Raw genomic sequence first — 15,116 nt, 5'->3', positions numbered from 1 at the left:
TTCTTCAAAAGAATTAGTTTTCAGAAAAATCGATCAAGTCGAAAAGGGAAAAGAAAAGAAAGGGACCGCAAGCGAAAATGACAGAGCAGTCACTCAAGACAACTGAAACTCCATTCCACCTTTACGAAGATCGGGATGTACAGACATTGACCATCGACCATAAATCAAAATGAAGAGGGTGGGTATATTTGTGTCATGATGGCGTATCGGTATCCGGTATCCAGGAATTACTTGCGATTAGATGTGTCGAGGCTTGTCCCGTCATTGTGGGTTTCCTCCGTGTCAAGTCTCTTGCGCCAATCTGCCAGACTCTCGCTGAGGCCGACGCCAGCAGTGACATCGCCCTCCTTCTTGACACCTGAGGATGCGTCAAAGTCAAAGTTGGTGCTCAACCGATAGTTCTTGTTAGTTGCCTCCCACTGGCTCCGAAGGGTTTCAAGCTCGTTGGCAAGGCTGTCCAAGGCTGCGCTATTTCTAGCTTCCAGGCCCCCGTTTCCGTTTCCGTTTCCGCTTCCGTTCCCATTCCCATTTGCGCTTCCGTAGACGCTCTCGCCTTCGGAGCTCTCCTGTCTTGAATGCCCTAAGCCCATGCCATTGGCACCGACAGCCACCTCGGAGTTCACGCTGGGCACTTGCCGGCTACGACGACGGTAGTTATCAACGGAATGCTCAACCTGGTCCAGTAGGAGTGCCACTTTTTGCTCAGCATCGTTTGCGCGCTGCTCAAGGAGCGCGTTCTCAGATTGCAGCTGCTCCAGATCCTTCCTGTGGCTATTCAACTTTTGTGTAGCCGCTTCGTGGTGCTGGCTGGTCGCTTGTAGTTCTGTTTGAAGACCGGCAAGTCGTTTCTCCATCTGGGCCGCAGTGTTTTCGAGCTCAGTCTCGAGGCTTCGGATTCGTGCCTGGAGTTCTGCTTTCTCACTCTCCCAGTTGGCGGATGTCGAGGATGCTCCAGCTTGAGCGTTGTCCTCAAGATCTTCTATCTCAGTCTTCAAGCGGGCATTTTCGGTTTTATACCGAGACAATTGATCTTTCAGTTGCTTGAGCATCTTCTCGGTGCCCTTAACATAATGCACTGCGGACTGATAGTCACTCTCAAGTTGCGATAATTTCTCGCGCCAGGCCGCTTCAGACTCTTGGACTTGGATGGCAAACACTTGCTTGGTTTCTTCATGGGCGGCGGATGAACTAGCGAGCTGGGATTCAAGGTCGCGAACGCGATTCAGATCAGGAGAGATGGCTGGTGAGTTGATCCGCGGGTTTGTGATACCACGAGTGCGAATAGAAGCGGTGGGGCTTATGCCTCGTTCGCTCAAAATGTCTTTGAGCGCATTGTGCTGCACGGTCATGGCATTGGTCTCAAGTTGCTGAGCAGCTAGTTGGTTCTTGAGATCGGTGTTCGCTGCCTGCAGGCTTTGTGTATCACGCAAAGCAGACTGCAATTGCCTTCTGATTGTGACACCTTCGCGACTTGACTGTTCTTGGTATTGTTCGAGACCCGCAATACGCTCTTCTGCGCCACGTAGTTTGTCAGTTGCCGCCTCAACTTCCTGCTGGTATTTCTTGACCAGTTCTTTTGAGGTGGCGAGCTGAGTCTGCAGAGCCGTAATACGTTCGCCATCCGCTTTGCTCGGGCCAGAAATATCTCGAGCTGAGATCTTATCAAGGCCTGCGAGAACCGCCTGTCGAGTTGTTCGAGCTTCAGTTGCGTGCTTCTCCGAAAGTTGTTCGGCGTCACGAAGACGTTGTGTGGTAGCTACAAGCTCGGCAGTGCGAGCTTCGTGCTCAAACTTGAGCTTGTTGAGCTGCGTCTCAATCTTTTCGCGCTGGCTTCTTTCTTCTGCAAGCTTGTTCTCCAGAAGAGCTGTAGAATCCTCAGAAGCTACAATAGCAGCCCGAAGAGAGTCGAAAGCTTCGCTATGGTCTTTGGAGTTCCCAATAGCTTCATGGTATTTCTGCTCTATGTCGTTCTTCTCGATGTGGAGTAGTTCGACAGTGGCAGCAACCTCGGCGCGAGCTACCGAATGTTCTCTTGCTTCATGTTGGGCAAGATGCAGTTCGGCCTTGAGTCGCTCAACCTCTGTCGACGTTTGCTGCTTGTAGCTTTCGAGTTCTGCCATGCGTTTCTGAGCCGCATTCGAGGTGTCGTCTGCCAACAAACGAGCCTTCCTCTCCGAGTCGAGTTCGCTCCTAGCGGAATCGAGTCGCGATTGGAGGTCCTTTTGAACATGTAACGCAGAAGCTAGCTTCCTACTTAGCTCAACAGACCTGAGTTCAGAATCGTCCTTGGGGCCATCAAGCTGCGGTGTACTTGCGGAGCTCCCACCCAGGTGTGCCGCGAGTTTGGCTTTCGAATAGATGGCTTCTTGGATGGCCGCATCGCGTTGCTTCTCTGCCTCGGCAATCTGCTTGGCAGCGACGACGGCTTGCTTGTCAACTGCGGTCTGGACATTGGCAAGCTCAGATCTCATCGCTAACAAAGCCTCTATGAGTGGCCGGTCCTCATCGTCAAAAGTCTCAGTGGCCTTGTTGTCAAGCAAAGGACTATATGAGGTATTGGGGACGTAACCAGCCTTCCGTGCCAGCTCCAACTCGGAAGCATACCACGCGTTTCGGTTCCGGGCAGAGTCCAGCTCCTTCAGAAGAACAACTGTTTGTGAGTTCCTTCCCGATGACCGTCTGTTAATGTTGTTGCTGGGTTGTCTTGCAGGGACTGGTGGTGAAGCTGGCCGAGGCGCGATTGTTGGTTTGATCGAGGCTTCTGGAGCACCATCGGCCGGGCCTTGAGGTCGGCCTTGTGGAGCTTGTTTGATCTTGGACACATCTCCACTCACCTGATCCTGACGTGAAGCAACACGTGGTGGTTGCTGGACAGGTGTTCGTTGACCGTTGGATGCAGGGCTATCGACCTCGCTGATTACTTCACGTGTGATCGGTGAGCCAGAGTGCATTGTTCTTGGCGAACCGGAGGCACCAGCGCGTTCTGCCGATTGCCCCCGGACTCGTGCCACAGCAGAAACGTCCACGGTAGGCCTGGCAGGCATCGGGCCTTGGGGGGGAGGACCTGATGGAGGCATCGCCGAAGCTCTCGGAAGCTTTGCGTTTGCGATAGCGGGTTGAGAACCTTCAACCTCTACGCTGTTGGGTGGTGATCGATGACCATTGGGTGGAGCAGATGGCCCTCCCACGATCATCTTTCTCGAGTCCGATGGGCCGTTTGATCCGTCTCGGGCAGGGTACGGGCGATTGCCCTCACTCGCACTCGGTCTACGTGAGCCTTGCACTCGCGGAGGCTGCGAAGTCTGCGGCGCATCATTCGGGTATCGAATCTTTGAGGTGTCCAGAACATAGAGGAGTCCCAGATCGCTAACCGATGCAGTTGCTGAGCTTGGCTCGCCACCAAGAACCACAATCGATTTACCAACGGTCGTCATGCTGTGGCCCGAACGGGGGGAAGGAGAAGGCCCCATGTTTTGAAACGTGTACCATCGCCTCGATGAAATCCTGAAAGCCGCAAGGTCGCCAAGATCTGTTCCTTCCTCAGTCCTTCCTCCAAAGACGTACATGACATCGTCTACAAGAGCGGCGGCATGGCCTTCTCGCGGGGCTGGGATATAGCCAATGCAATCGAATTGAGACCATTTGTTAACCGCCGGATCGTAGCACCAAACGTCGTTGAACCACTGGAAACCATTTGTGCCACCGAAGCTAGCATTCTGTCAGTGACTGTTCAGCACTACTTGTTGTCGATACTTACAGATACATCTTGTCGTTGAAGGTTATCATTGTATGATTGGTACGGGCTGCCGGCATCTTGGGGCTTGTCTCCCCATGGACTAGAATTTCCCAACGGTTGTTTGGCATCTGGAGTTGGTTGAGATCAAATGCTGAAAGATCGTTCATGAATAGCCCCTCAACCTGACCTCCAAAAACGTAGATTTTGGATCCGAGTATATTGAGAGAATGACCATAACGACCTGAAGGTCGTGGTCCGGATGGCAGGGCGCGAGACCATTGTCTCGTTGCTGATCTGGTTAGCGAATAGAAATGTTAAGCGCAGTGAAACTCACAAGTATTCAGAAGGTATAGCGTCTCGTCAAGGACATCGGACTCGTCGATCTTGGTATCTCCACCATACACAATGAAAGCATTGCCAACAAGCAAACTTGAGTGGCCAACTCTTGGGCCGGGACCTTCTGCAGTTGTCGCCAAGGGATAGCAGGCCATATTACCTCCTGCCTCAATCATCCATAGATCACCTTTGACAGTAGAGCCGTTGATTAATCCGCCCATCAAGTACACATCACCCTCCTTCGATGACACAGAATTAACAGCGGCCCCATATCGTGGGAACGGTGGAGGGTGAGTGGAAGTATATGTTAATCGGCGTTGTGACCAGGGGTATAGCGATGCATTAGGCCCATTCAAAGGAGGTCCATTTCTTAACTATATAGTGTGTTAGCGATTGTTGGAAAGTCAAGACAATCAACACTGCAGATGAAAGTGAATATGGAACGTACAGATGGGTCGCTGGGTTGTTGAGTTGACTGATCAGCACTTCCACCACGGCGCCCATGACCATGGCTTAGTGCAGGCCCAGGTCCCTGATCAGGACTTCCACTCGTAGCTTCATTTTCTATTGAGTTCACGCTTCCGGTAGGAGTTGCACGGTGCTGTAAAGAGCCCTTTTCAGCGGCGCGAGCGGTGATGCTTTGAATCGACCCTTGTGAACCGGAGCCTGCGTCGCGGCTACCAGATTGTGACTTGTCTGGATGCTTCTTCGATTTGAACAGGAAAGCCATTATGTAGCGTGAAGGGGCCGCGGTGCGGCGAGAAGTTGATTCGAGAGCAGTATTTGTCGTCTTGCAACTAGGCAGGATGCGATGGGGGAAAAAGTCGCGGGAAATCGGACGTTATCGTGGTATAGCGGTCGCGTGTTAAGGATCACCAGGAGACAAAGCGGATATTCCGACTGCGGAGGAGATCCAGCCACAAACGTAGAAACAGGTACGAATATCGATGTTCGAATTTCGAAATGGCTGGGCCAGCATTGGCGAACGTGCTGGCAGAACGCGAATCGTGCTCTGGAGATTTAGAGACGTGGTCAACCTCCCGAATTACGGGGAGTCTAAGGTAGGGGAGGGGGTTGGCCTCGGGGTGGACGATGCGCTGTCGCACGCTGTTAAGCAACAAGAGGAGTTTCTTTTGTATCGTTCTGCGTCCACGCAGTTGCTGGTTGTTTCAAATGGTCGTAAACATCAGGTGGCTTGAAAGAAGGATGAATGAGTGACGATGCGGCGGATAGAAAGCCCCCGTTGGGTTGGCGCAGGAAAAGATGTGAGATGGAAAAGCAGGTGGTGATGGTCAGGTACGAAATAAGCGGCCAAAGCCTGCGACAGCTGCAACGGAACGGAAACGGGCAGCGCAATGATAGATGGGGCTTAGTCCTTGCCTCTTCTGATGTGGATGTGGATATAGATTGGAGGATACATTGCTAGGTTGCTTCTTAGGTACAACAGCCTCAGTGGCCTTTTGACACTTCGGTAGGTGCTAAGTAGTACTAACTTGTTGTCTTTTACAGAGTACTGTAAGGGCATTCAGACAGACCAGGCACGTTTCTCTTCTGATCCCTGGAGCCCACAACCAATCAGACCTCAGGATTTGAGATTCCCCTGGACGGCTCTCACCCGGCCCATCATCCTGGGCCGTATTAGGGGTTCCATTCTGGCCAACTTAGAGTGCCAATGCAACAAGCTAACTACTAACAATTTACATGGATTTGTGTCTAAAAATCGAGGGAAGCAAATGTTTATATTTTCCTTGATCTTTTTAAAGAATGGACTATGTATGCCAGTACTGCGTGTGTAATTGATACCGGGTATTGAGACAAGTTTACTTGATGTTCAGCATTCATATATTTGTACAGATATGGATAAAACTTTTGGGTCTCTAGGTTAGTAGGTACGGAACGAATTTTGGTCAACATCTGTTATGATGCAATATATATCACAAATCAAGAAGCACGGCAGTCATCAATCGTCGTCTCAATCAGGACGCATTTTGTTAAATTGCTTGGTATACCTTTATGCGATTTGATGTCACATTCCGGCTATGTGCATTCGTTTCTGCCAAGGGTCTCTTTATTCTACAGAATACTATTTCTACTTATAGGTAGATCTTCCATGCCAGCCTCGAGGAGTGGAGATATACCGATACCCCAGTGGCCGGGGACAAGAGAATGGCAAGGTCCATCCAATTGCCCACTCACCGGCCGATGTGCCCCTTTTGTGCATGTGTTCTGTACCTGACAGGAAGCCACTTTACGAATTGGTTATAGTTTTAAATCCGCAGAAGAGCGATGGAACTGTAACTCGTTCTATCGCCAATTAATGCACAAGAAAGAGATAATCAAGGATTTGAAATCACACTGTGGCTACAAAGCTTTAAAGCTTGCTATACACAAACATTTGAGCTACATCCGAGAGTAATGGAAAACGCCATGACCCTAACAAATGATTCTGTATTATTCATACCATATGCACTCTCTTCGAAATTCGTATGAGCGTAAAATTAGCTGCATGCAATAAGCAATACAGATAGTTGTAAGCTGAGTTACACCGCCCTGATTTTATTGTCATGGGTGGTTCAACACCGAACGTTACTCGGATCATTAAAGGCCACTGGGTCACTATCATCTATATCATACCTAGGTACCTACCTAGGTACCTGATAGGTGCTAAGTAGTCAATCATCTTGCTAAAAAAAAATTATAAAAAAAACTAGCACGAGTGGGCATTGTCGAAGGATAAGAAACTACATGTGTAATAAAGTGCTATACAATTAGCTAGTTTACGCTAATATGGACTCAAGAACAAATTATTGATTAGTACAGTACTTCAGTGGTTAGTAGGTAAGTAAGTAGGCACCTACCTATGTACTATGTATAAGAAATGGCAAAGATCGAACCAGCACCCATATTTGTGTCGTTTCATGTTTCCCGGACGCTAACGTGGTCAAACTCAACGGTCTACCCATGCCAAGCTTCCCGGTGATTACTGTTTTTCTGCCCCACCCTATTACTTTTGGTTAGCAAGGTGATAAAAGAAAGGGGCGAAACGCTACCTATCATCAGTACTGCAGCGAGTTGTGAGGACGGAGAAGAGGGCGACGGAACCAGTGTGGTACCGATGCTATGATCCAACTTTGAAGTAATCAGGTGAATGAATAATAGATGTGTCATCTCTCACTTGAACCGATAGAGTCAGCTGTCGGTTCATTCTTGCATTGAAAACTAAGGCCAGTAGAGACATATCGCTGTGGAATCACAAAGAATTAAATCAGTAGGAAATGGTGATGATGATAATAAGGCGAAAAGAAATGTGCAGGTGGTATCTATTAGGTGGTAAGTTAACATACATTAGTAGGTACCTGCTATTATTAGGCATATATCATCCTTGGGTAGGTAGTTGAAGCGCTCGGATTTCAAACAAAACCTCCCCAGGTAGCCACGTGTAGGGTCACGCGTTGCACTTCTAATGGCCTTCGTTGAACATCCAGAACAACCAGGGTTAACCTGTACTTTTTATTGGCAGTTTAACGCTCTGTTGCTTGCACCTCAGAGCCCATTCGACGTTGGTTGACCCAAATAGCTCAGGGTTTTCCATCTGCCTAAAGTTTGAACAGGGAGAATCGAACAATGTAGAGGTGGGCACCCAATATGGAAGTTGGTCAATACCTAGTTACGAAACTTGGGTTTAATATCTATGCACTATCAAATCGTCACAATCAGATGGGAATTGACTATGTCCAGTTGCTATGAGTATCGCACTCAACGGACAGGATGCGAATTCTGATTCAGCATGTAAGCAACACATGCACAACTAGTCTAGCAGTAGCTGGTCGGTCATTGTTAGGAATTCCTAACTTTTTGGGCGCTATCCTGGTCAGCCACATGGACTAACAACTGTAGACCGAAACTCTAAGCCTCATATTTTCCTCCTCTTGTCCACCTTGAAAAAAACGACATTCTACCGTTCAGAGACTCACGGCTGTATTTATCGAGCGATTCAACAGGAGACTTAAGTCACGGCCTCAACAAATTGAGCACTGATTCGCAATACCGGCTTAAGCTACATAGCAGAGCATGACAGCTGTCGCTACAATAGACGTCACTTCCTCCACATCTCTTTATCCAGCTACCCGCACCCGCCTTACTGCAAGCTCCTCCGCCAACGCTAGACCTAGACTCCCGCCAACTCGTGCTCGTCACGACAACACGCGCTTCTTGGCCACAACAAACCTACTTCGTAGATAGCGATAATCCGCAATCATTAGGTCGCCATGGCGCTGCGATCCGATATCAATGGTACCTCTACGCCCACTGCTGAGTCAAATGGAGTCGCCTCGGCAGCGAGACCCAGACCGAACGGCCGCTCAACCTCCAACGATACTACTGGAAACGACGAAAACGACCAACGGCCCTTGAGCGCACCAGGCCGTCGAAACGGAAGCATAGCCCTGGAAACGAGAGACGATATCGAGCACCAGCAGCAGACGCGGCCTGCGAAGCCGTTACTACTCCGATCGAAGAGCGACTACGCGCCACGGCCGATGGATGAGCCTGAGCCTATAGAAGAAGACATACCTGATTGGGGTGCTAGACACGGTTTCGAAGACCATTATCAATCCGAAGATATTATATCTCAACTGGCTAACGTGAGTTGAACTTCTCATTGATTCTTCCCTGTGCACCAGTCGGTCAGTTCCGGTGCACCCCTAGTTCTGTATCATGCTCGATTGATGCAAGACAAAGGATCCCGGCTATAATATATGCTGTGGCACGTGGGAAAAAACACCTCACTGATCTGCGGACATCTTCACCTGGTCCATTCAACCGCTTGGAGGTTCTCCCCAGGCTCTGTTGTGAATACACACATACACACACACACACACACACACACACACACACACACACAGACATCTGCAGAACTCATGACAAGAGCACTCTGTATTCGCGGCATGCCTGCCAGTTCTCGACCCATCAAGCTAACGCTACTTGTAGAATTGGTACATGTACTATACCGATAAACGACATGAAACGACAGGCAAACCAAAACCACCCCAGTACGAGCTCCAAGATTGGCGACAGAGGGACAGGTTAAAAACAGTATCTGCAGCTCTTGCAGTATGCTTGAACATAGGAGTTGAACCTCCCGACCAACTGAAAACCAACCCAGGAGCGAAACTCGAGGCATGGACAGATCCGACCGTTCCCCCAATTCAAAAAGCCCTCGAAAACATTGGCAAGGCTCTACAGGCACAATATGAAACTCTCGCGATAAGAGCGCGATATAAACAGTACCTGGATCCTTCTGTCGAAGAGACGAAGAAATTCTGCATCTCACTACGTAGAAATGCCAAAGAGGAACGTGTTCTTCTCCATTACAACGGACATGGTGTTCCCAAACCCACAGCATCAGGCGAAATATGGGTTTTTAATAAGAATTATACCCAGTATATCCCAGTATCTTTGTACGACCTACAACATTGGCTGCAAGCTCCTACTATTTTTGTTTGGGATTGTTCTGAAGCTGGCAATATCCTGAACAATTATCACAGATTTGTCGAGAAGCACGAAGAGGAAGAGGATGAAGCTGCAGAGCGGGACCCCAACTACACAAAGACGAATTTCCGGCCCTATATTCACCTGGCTGCATGTGCTGTGAAGGAGAATCTTCCAACAAACCCTCTGCTGCCTGCCGATCTCTTTACTGCCTGTCTCACTACTCCTATCGAGATGGCTCTTTGGTTCTTTGTTCTACAAAACCCTCTCAAAACAAAAGTCAGTCCAGAGCGAGCGAAAAAGCTGCCTGGCCGACTTCAAGAACGGCGAACTCCACTTGGTGAGCTTAATTGGATATTCACCGCCATCACAGATAGCATCGCGTGGACAACGTTGCCGCGTGATCTATTTCGCAAGTTTTTCCGACAGGATCTCATGGTGGCAGCTCTCTTCCGCAATTTCCTGCTGGCCCAGCGTGTTATGACTGTCTATGGCTGCCACCCTCAGTCTTATCCCAAGCTGCCAGATACTCATCAACATCCATTGTGGGAGACCTGGGACTTGGCTGTAGATATGGCGCTATCTCAGCTCCCCGCGCTGGAGAAGAAGGAGAGCGAAGGCTATGACTACGAGTATCAGAACTCGAGCTTCTTCACGGAACAACTTACCGCTTTCGATGTCTATCTTACAAGAGGCGATGCAATGGCTCAAAAGTCGCCCGATCAGTTGCCTGTCGTGTTACAGGTTCTACTCAGCCAACAGCATCGTGTTCGGGCTCTTATCTTACTTGGGCGTTTCCTTGACTTGGGCCCATGGTCTGTTCAGCTCGCTCTGAGTATAGGTATCTTCCCATACGTTCTCAAACTTTTGCAGTCTGCTGCAGCTGAACTGAAGCCCGTCATGGTTTTTATCTGGGCACGTCTCATTGCTGTGGACCTTTCTTGTCAGCAGGATCTCATTAAAGACAGCGGTTACAGTTACTTTGCACAAATCCTCAAGCCTTCTGAGGGGTTGCCTGTCGTTGATAGCGATGAGCACAAAGCTATGTGCGCGTTCATTCTGGCAATGCTTTGCAAAGACTACAAGAATGGCCAGATGGTTTGTAATCAGACAGACATTATGACTTACTGCTTGACCCATCTTCAAAATGAAGAGAACCCCCTCCTCCGACAATGGGCTTGTCTTTGCATAAGCCAGTTATGGCAAGACCTCCCAGAGGCGAAATGGCGAGGTATCAGGGAGAACGCGTACGTCAAGCTGGCTTATCTCGTGAGAGACCCTTGTTGTGAGGTGCGAGCCGCCATGGTTCACGCCATGACCACATTCCTTGGCATCCCCGATCTAACAGAGGAAGTGGCTCGAATTGAGGAGTCAATTGCATGGACCATACTTGATATGGGGAATGACGGAAGCCCGATGGTTCGCAAGGAGTTTGTCGTTTTCCTGTCACATTTCGCTGTTCGCTTTGAAAGTAAGTTCTTAGTTGCAGCTTACGAACAGCTAGTTGAGGAGAAGGAGTATCTCATCTTCCCTCCCCAAGATGATGGCCAGGAACACAAAATGGGCTTGCATTACGCAAGGCCAGAAAACCGCAACAAGGACGGCACCATCAAACCAATGGCCCATGGTCTTTCTCATAACACCGTATACATGGCCTTATGGAAGTTGGCTCTAGTACTCAGTGTGGATCCTCACCCTGAGGTACAACGAGAAGCTACTATTGTGGTAGACTATGTTCACCACGCGCTTCTCAGCTCAAAGGTCGGAGCTCAGACGCAACTTGTCATGGCCGAGATTCAAAAGCGTGCGACAAGAATGGCAAATAGGCACATGCCCAACACAAGCCAACGGAACAATACTATTGGTTCTTCGATCTCGCAGCCATTACCTTCACCGGGACTCTTGCGCCGAACAGCCAGTTTGCTCTTTCCCTCATTAGTCATCAATGAAGACAAATCGAGACCAACAACACCGACCCTGCCTCGATCACCGTCGATGAAACTCGTTCCGAATCAAGTGCCCGTGCCTCCTGAACAGAACGACCGCACCTCAGCGCAGGCGTTGTACAATGTTGCGCATGAACCGTATTCAGGTGCATTCAAAGAGCGAGATTTGACAAAGCCCCCCACGCTCCCACTCAAGAGCAGATTCCTGGAATGGTCCATTGAGTACTTCCGTGAACCACAGATGAAACCAAGCGAAGCAGACGAGCCGGGAAGCACCGAGTACAATGAACGGCTTTGGCGAAGAGCTCGAAATGAAACCATTTTCCGAGAAACTCAGCCATTAAAGCAACAAGCGGGAAGCCACAAGTGGAACAATCAGCTTGGAATTGTTAATAATGGGGCTCAGCCTGCAAAGATGACCTTCCATCAATTTGAGGACCATCTTGCTGTTGCAGATGAGGGCAACACAGTTTACGTGTGGGATTGGAAGAAGCAGGGTCGATTAAGCCGTTTCAGCAACGGAAATCCAGAAGGTTCCAAGATCAGCGATATGAAATTTATCAATGAGGATGACCAAGCGATGTTGCTTACAGGGTCTTCCGATGGTGTGATCAGAGTATATCGCAACTACGAATCGGACAGAGCCATCGAGCTTGCTTCTTCTTGGCGCGCCTTGACACACATGGTACCCAGTAACGTCAACTCAGGAATGGTGTTCGATTGGCAGCAGGTCACAGGCCGGGTCCTCGTTGCTGGCGATGTTCGAGTTATTCGGGTATGGTATGCGGCTTATGAGACCTGTGTCATGGATATTCCAGCGCGCTCGGGATCCTGCGTTACTTCCCTAACTTCTGATCAAATGACTGGCAACATGTTTGTTGCCGGCTTTGGAGACGGTGCTGTTCGCGTCTTCGATACAAGGAACAGACCTCAAGAGTCAATGGTGCGCAAGTGGAAGGATGAATCGGATCGGCAATGGGTCAAGAGCGTTCATATGCAGCGTGGTGGTCAACGGGAGCTTGTGAGCGCAAGCAGGAACGGTAAGGTGAAAATCTGGGATATCCGTATGGACAAGCCCCTGCATTCGTTCCAAACAACACGAGACACGCTTCGGACTGCCAGCACACATGAACACCTACCGGTCTTTGCAGTGTACGTATCAACCTTGGTAGGATCTCCAACTGGAAACAAAATGGGCTAATTTCTTATCAGGGGCACATCGGCTCACACCGTCAAAGTATTCAACCTTGATGGTCATGAGCTCTCGAGCGTTGAGCCTTACTCGAGCTTCTTGCAACAGAATCGCAGCTCGGCTATCTCAGCAACCGCATTCCACCCTCATCGGCCAATCCTAGGATGCGCTGCTCGAGGTGACCACCACATCAATCTTTTCACATGCGAGAAATCCGAATCTATGTCCTCAAATTAGCATCCTTGGGGTTGCAGGTTTCACGTATAGTCAGTAAGCCATGCGTCCAAGAAGTTGAGATGGGATGAGAACCGATACCAGTTTCAGGACGAGGGAAGGGCAATGAATGTTCTCTGTATAGGTTGCACGTTGCATCATCAGGGTTTCTTTTGATACCTATCGGCGTTCAGGGGTAAGACAAGTGAGGCGATATAAAGTTGCGAGTGAGATTTTGTTCTTCGATAGATATGTTTTTCTAAGGGTAATATTTTATGTGACTCTTGAAGTTAATTTCGTTAGACGAAGGAATGTGGCATTGAAGGAATGTATAATACAATAATACAAATTGCTAATTCGGGCATTCGTGGAAATGTGAGTAAACGTCTTGTGGTAAGGCTGTCTTGCTCGAGATCAATCAGTGGCAAGTTGTGTGTGTTTGTATTCAAATAAACTATCCTCTGCCAATCATTCTTCCACATATATCTAATGCTTGTTTCGTCCTCGTTAGGGTAACACGCTACATACAATGACGCGAACACTGACCTTTCACTAAATACGGCCACTATTGCGGAACTTGAGAGACACACATTTCAACATCTTCAAAAGGTCAAGGCGTGAACGGAGACGTGGTCATCTTTTCTTGGCCCAATAACCCCATTCATGGCGGTGGTGGCATTGATTTGGGTTGTGTGGTTGCAACGCTTGCGTGATGGTCTTTGAACTTTTAGGCGTGCATTTGACCTATGAGCTCATATTACACGCACCCACGACGTTGTTGTCTCGAGAAGTTGATAGGGCGAACAGACTGAAAGCCTTCTTGTGGATGCTGCAGCCACGGTTGGTAGACCTAGACGGAACTCCGGAATGGGGAGGTAAGTGAGGTTGAAAGGCACGAAGAACTAGGGAGTCGGATTGAGTTCAAACTCAGCAATGATCTGCCCTGTCTTACTTACATTAGAGGTAGTTATGCGCTTATTCATGGGTAGGTCGGACTCACGGCAAAGACCTCCTATCATTTTCTTAATGCTGTTTAACGAATGGCTATAGTACCCGAGTGCAGATTGATGTTGGATGTGGGATGTAACTACCTGCCGACCTGATTACCTAGGTAGCTGATAGAGAGGGTTGGTTCAATGGTAGGTGTGTGCGATTTTCCACTAAGCGGGTGCGTAAGATCTCATCGTTCCCCACGTTCTACAACTTTCAACATGCTTTGTACATTCACGGTACACCGTCACCGAAACCAAGCCACACAACGATGCGCCCGTTTGATGGTTCTCTCAGGCCTTGTGAGCCCACATGTCGTGGGAAAGGTAAAGCCGAACTACGGAACAAAATCACCGTTATCCTTACCTGGTTTGGTGGGCCTGAGAGCTTGCTGCATACTATACATACCTACCATGCACCAAGGGTCTTGGGATACTACTTACGAGGCGGGTTCAGCGGGGGAATGCGCGAAGCTAGGTTTGGCTATTATTGGTTACACAGAATGTCGATGTGTTAACGATGATACGTACGGGGACCTCACAGAAGCATAGCTCCAGGCTATCCATGGTCTCCGATTACTTACTTACGTACATGGCATATCATTTGCGTGTCTTCATACAGACAAGCTTGGAACAAAGTTACCAAAGGTCTTACCTACTTACTTACATCCTTTAGTAGGTAGGCATGCACTATGCACTTAATACACACTCATCGAGGTTGAGGCGAGTGTCAACAACCAACCATTCGGCAGTCTTACCTTATCGCCGGGTACCCTCCAGTTTCTTTCGCATGCAACCATGCAATGATCAGAGTTTGCAGTTGTTATTTCCCATGTAGACCCGAGGGGTGCGGTGGGGATGCAAAACCCGAGAGAACTCAGAATGTCGGCCGAGCCATGTTTGAGCTAAGGATTACCGCACAAGTAGAAACTAGAGATACGAGCAAGGGCTTCCTGTTGCATAACTAACCATGAAGGATCCTTCTGAGGGTCTTGTGGTGAAGCGGGCGGGCGAAGCGGGCGGGCGGCCGACTAAGCAGAAGTTGGATGCAGATGGAACTACGGCTGAAGTTGTTGTCTATTATGCGACATGTGCCAGGTATGGTATGCTATGCTCGGTGAGCAAGCAAGACCAGGCTGAACTTAGATAATTAGCATTTAGACATCAAAGTGGATTACGTGTTCAGAAAAGGGCCGAGAAATATACATCAACTA

General features: G+C 49.0%; 3 protein-coding genes across 3 annotated transcripts; 1 reads left to right on the top strand and 2 right to left on the bottom strand.

Moving 5' to 3' along the window:
* Positions 1-227: 227 nt before the first annotated feature.
* On the bottom strand, positions 228-4,802 carry FGSG_08703 (uncharacterized protein; the record flags this gene model as incomplete). Its single annotated transcript, XM_011321729.1, has 4 exons — positions 228-3,708; positions 3,758-4,025; positions 4,071-4,446; positions 4,521-4,802. The coding sequence occupies 4 exons, from the start codon at positions 4,800-4,802 to the stop codon at positions 228-230; spliced, it is 4,407 nt and encodes a 1,468-aa protein (XP_011320031.1).
* A 3,538-nt stretch (positions 4,803-8,340) lies between these two features.
* On the top strand, positions 8,341-12,937 carry FGSG_08704 (uncharacterized protein; the record flags this gene model as incomplete). The annotated part of the gene is made up of 4 exons (XM_011321728.1): positions 8,341-8,715; positions 9,062-10,847; positions 11,046-12,660; positions 12,721-12,937. The coding sequence occupies 4 exons, from the start codon at positions 8,341-8,343 to the stop codon at positions 12,935-12,937; spliced, it is 3,993 nt and encodes a 1,330-aa protein (XP_011320030.1).
* A 578-nt stretch (positions 12,938-13,515) lies between these two features.
* Positions 13,516-14,874, bottom strand: FGSG_08705 (uncharacterized protein; the record flags this gene model as incomplete). The annotated part of the gene is made up of 9 exons (XM_011321727.1): positions 13,516-13,630; positions 13,681-13,742; positions 13,870-13,925; positions 14,270-14,301; positions 14,347-14,376; positions 14,487-14,529; positions 14,566-14,572; positions 14,661-14,807; positions 14,872-14,874. The coding sequence occupies 9 exons, from the start codon at positions 14,872-14,874 to the stop codon at positions 13,516-13,518; spliced, it is 495 nt and encodes a 164-aa protein (XP_011320029.1).
* Between the last annotated feature and the right edge of the window lie 242 nt (positions 14,875-15,116).

Source organism: Fusarium graminearum, chromosome 2, assembly GCF_000240135.3.
Source record: "Fusarium graminearum PH-1 chromosome 2, whole genome shotgun sequence".
Taxonomy (NCBI): Eukaryota; Fungi; Ascomycota; class Sordariomycetes; order Hypocreales; family Nectriaceae; genus Fusarium; species Fusarium graminearum.
This window is presented reverse-complemented; position numbering and strand designations above follow the sequence as displayed.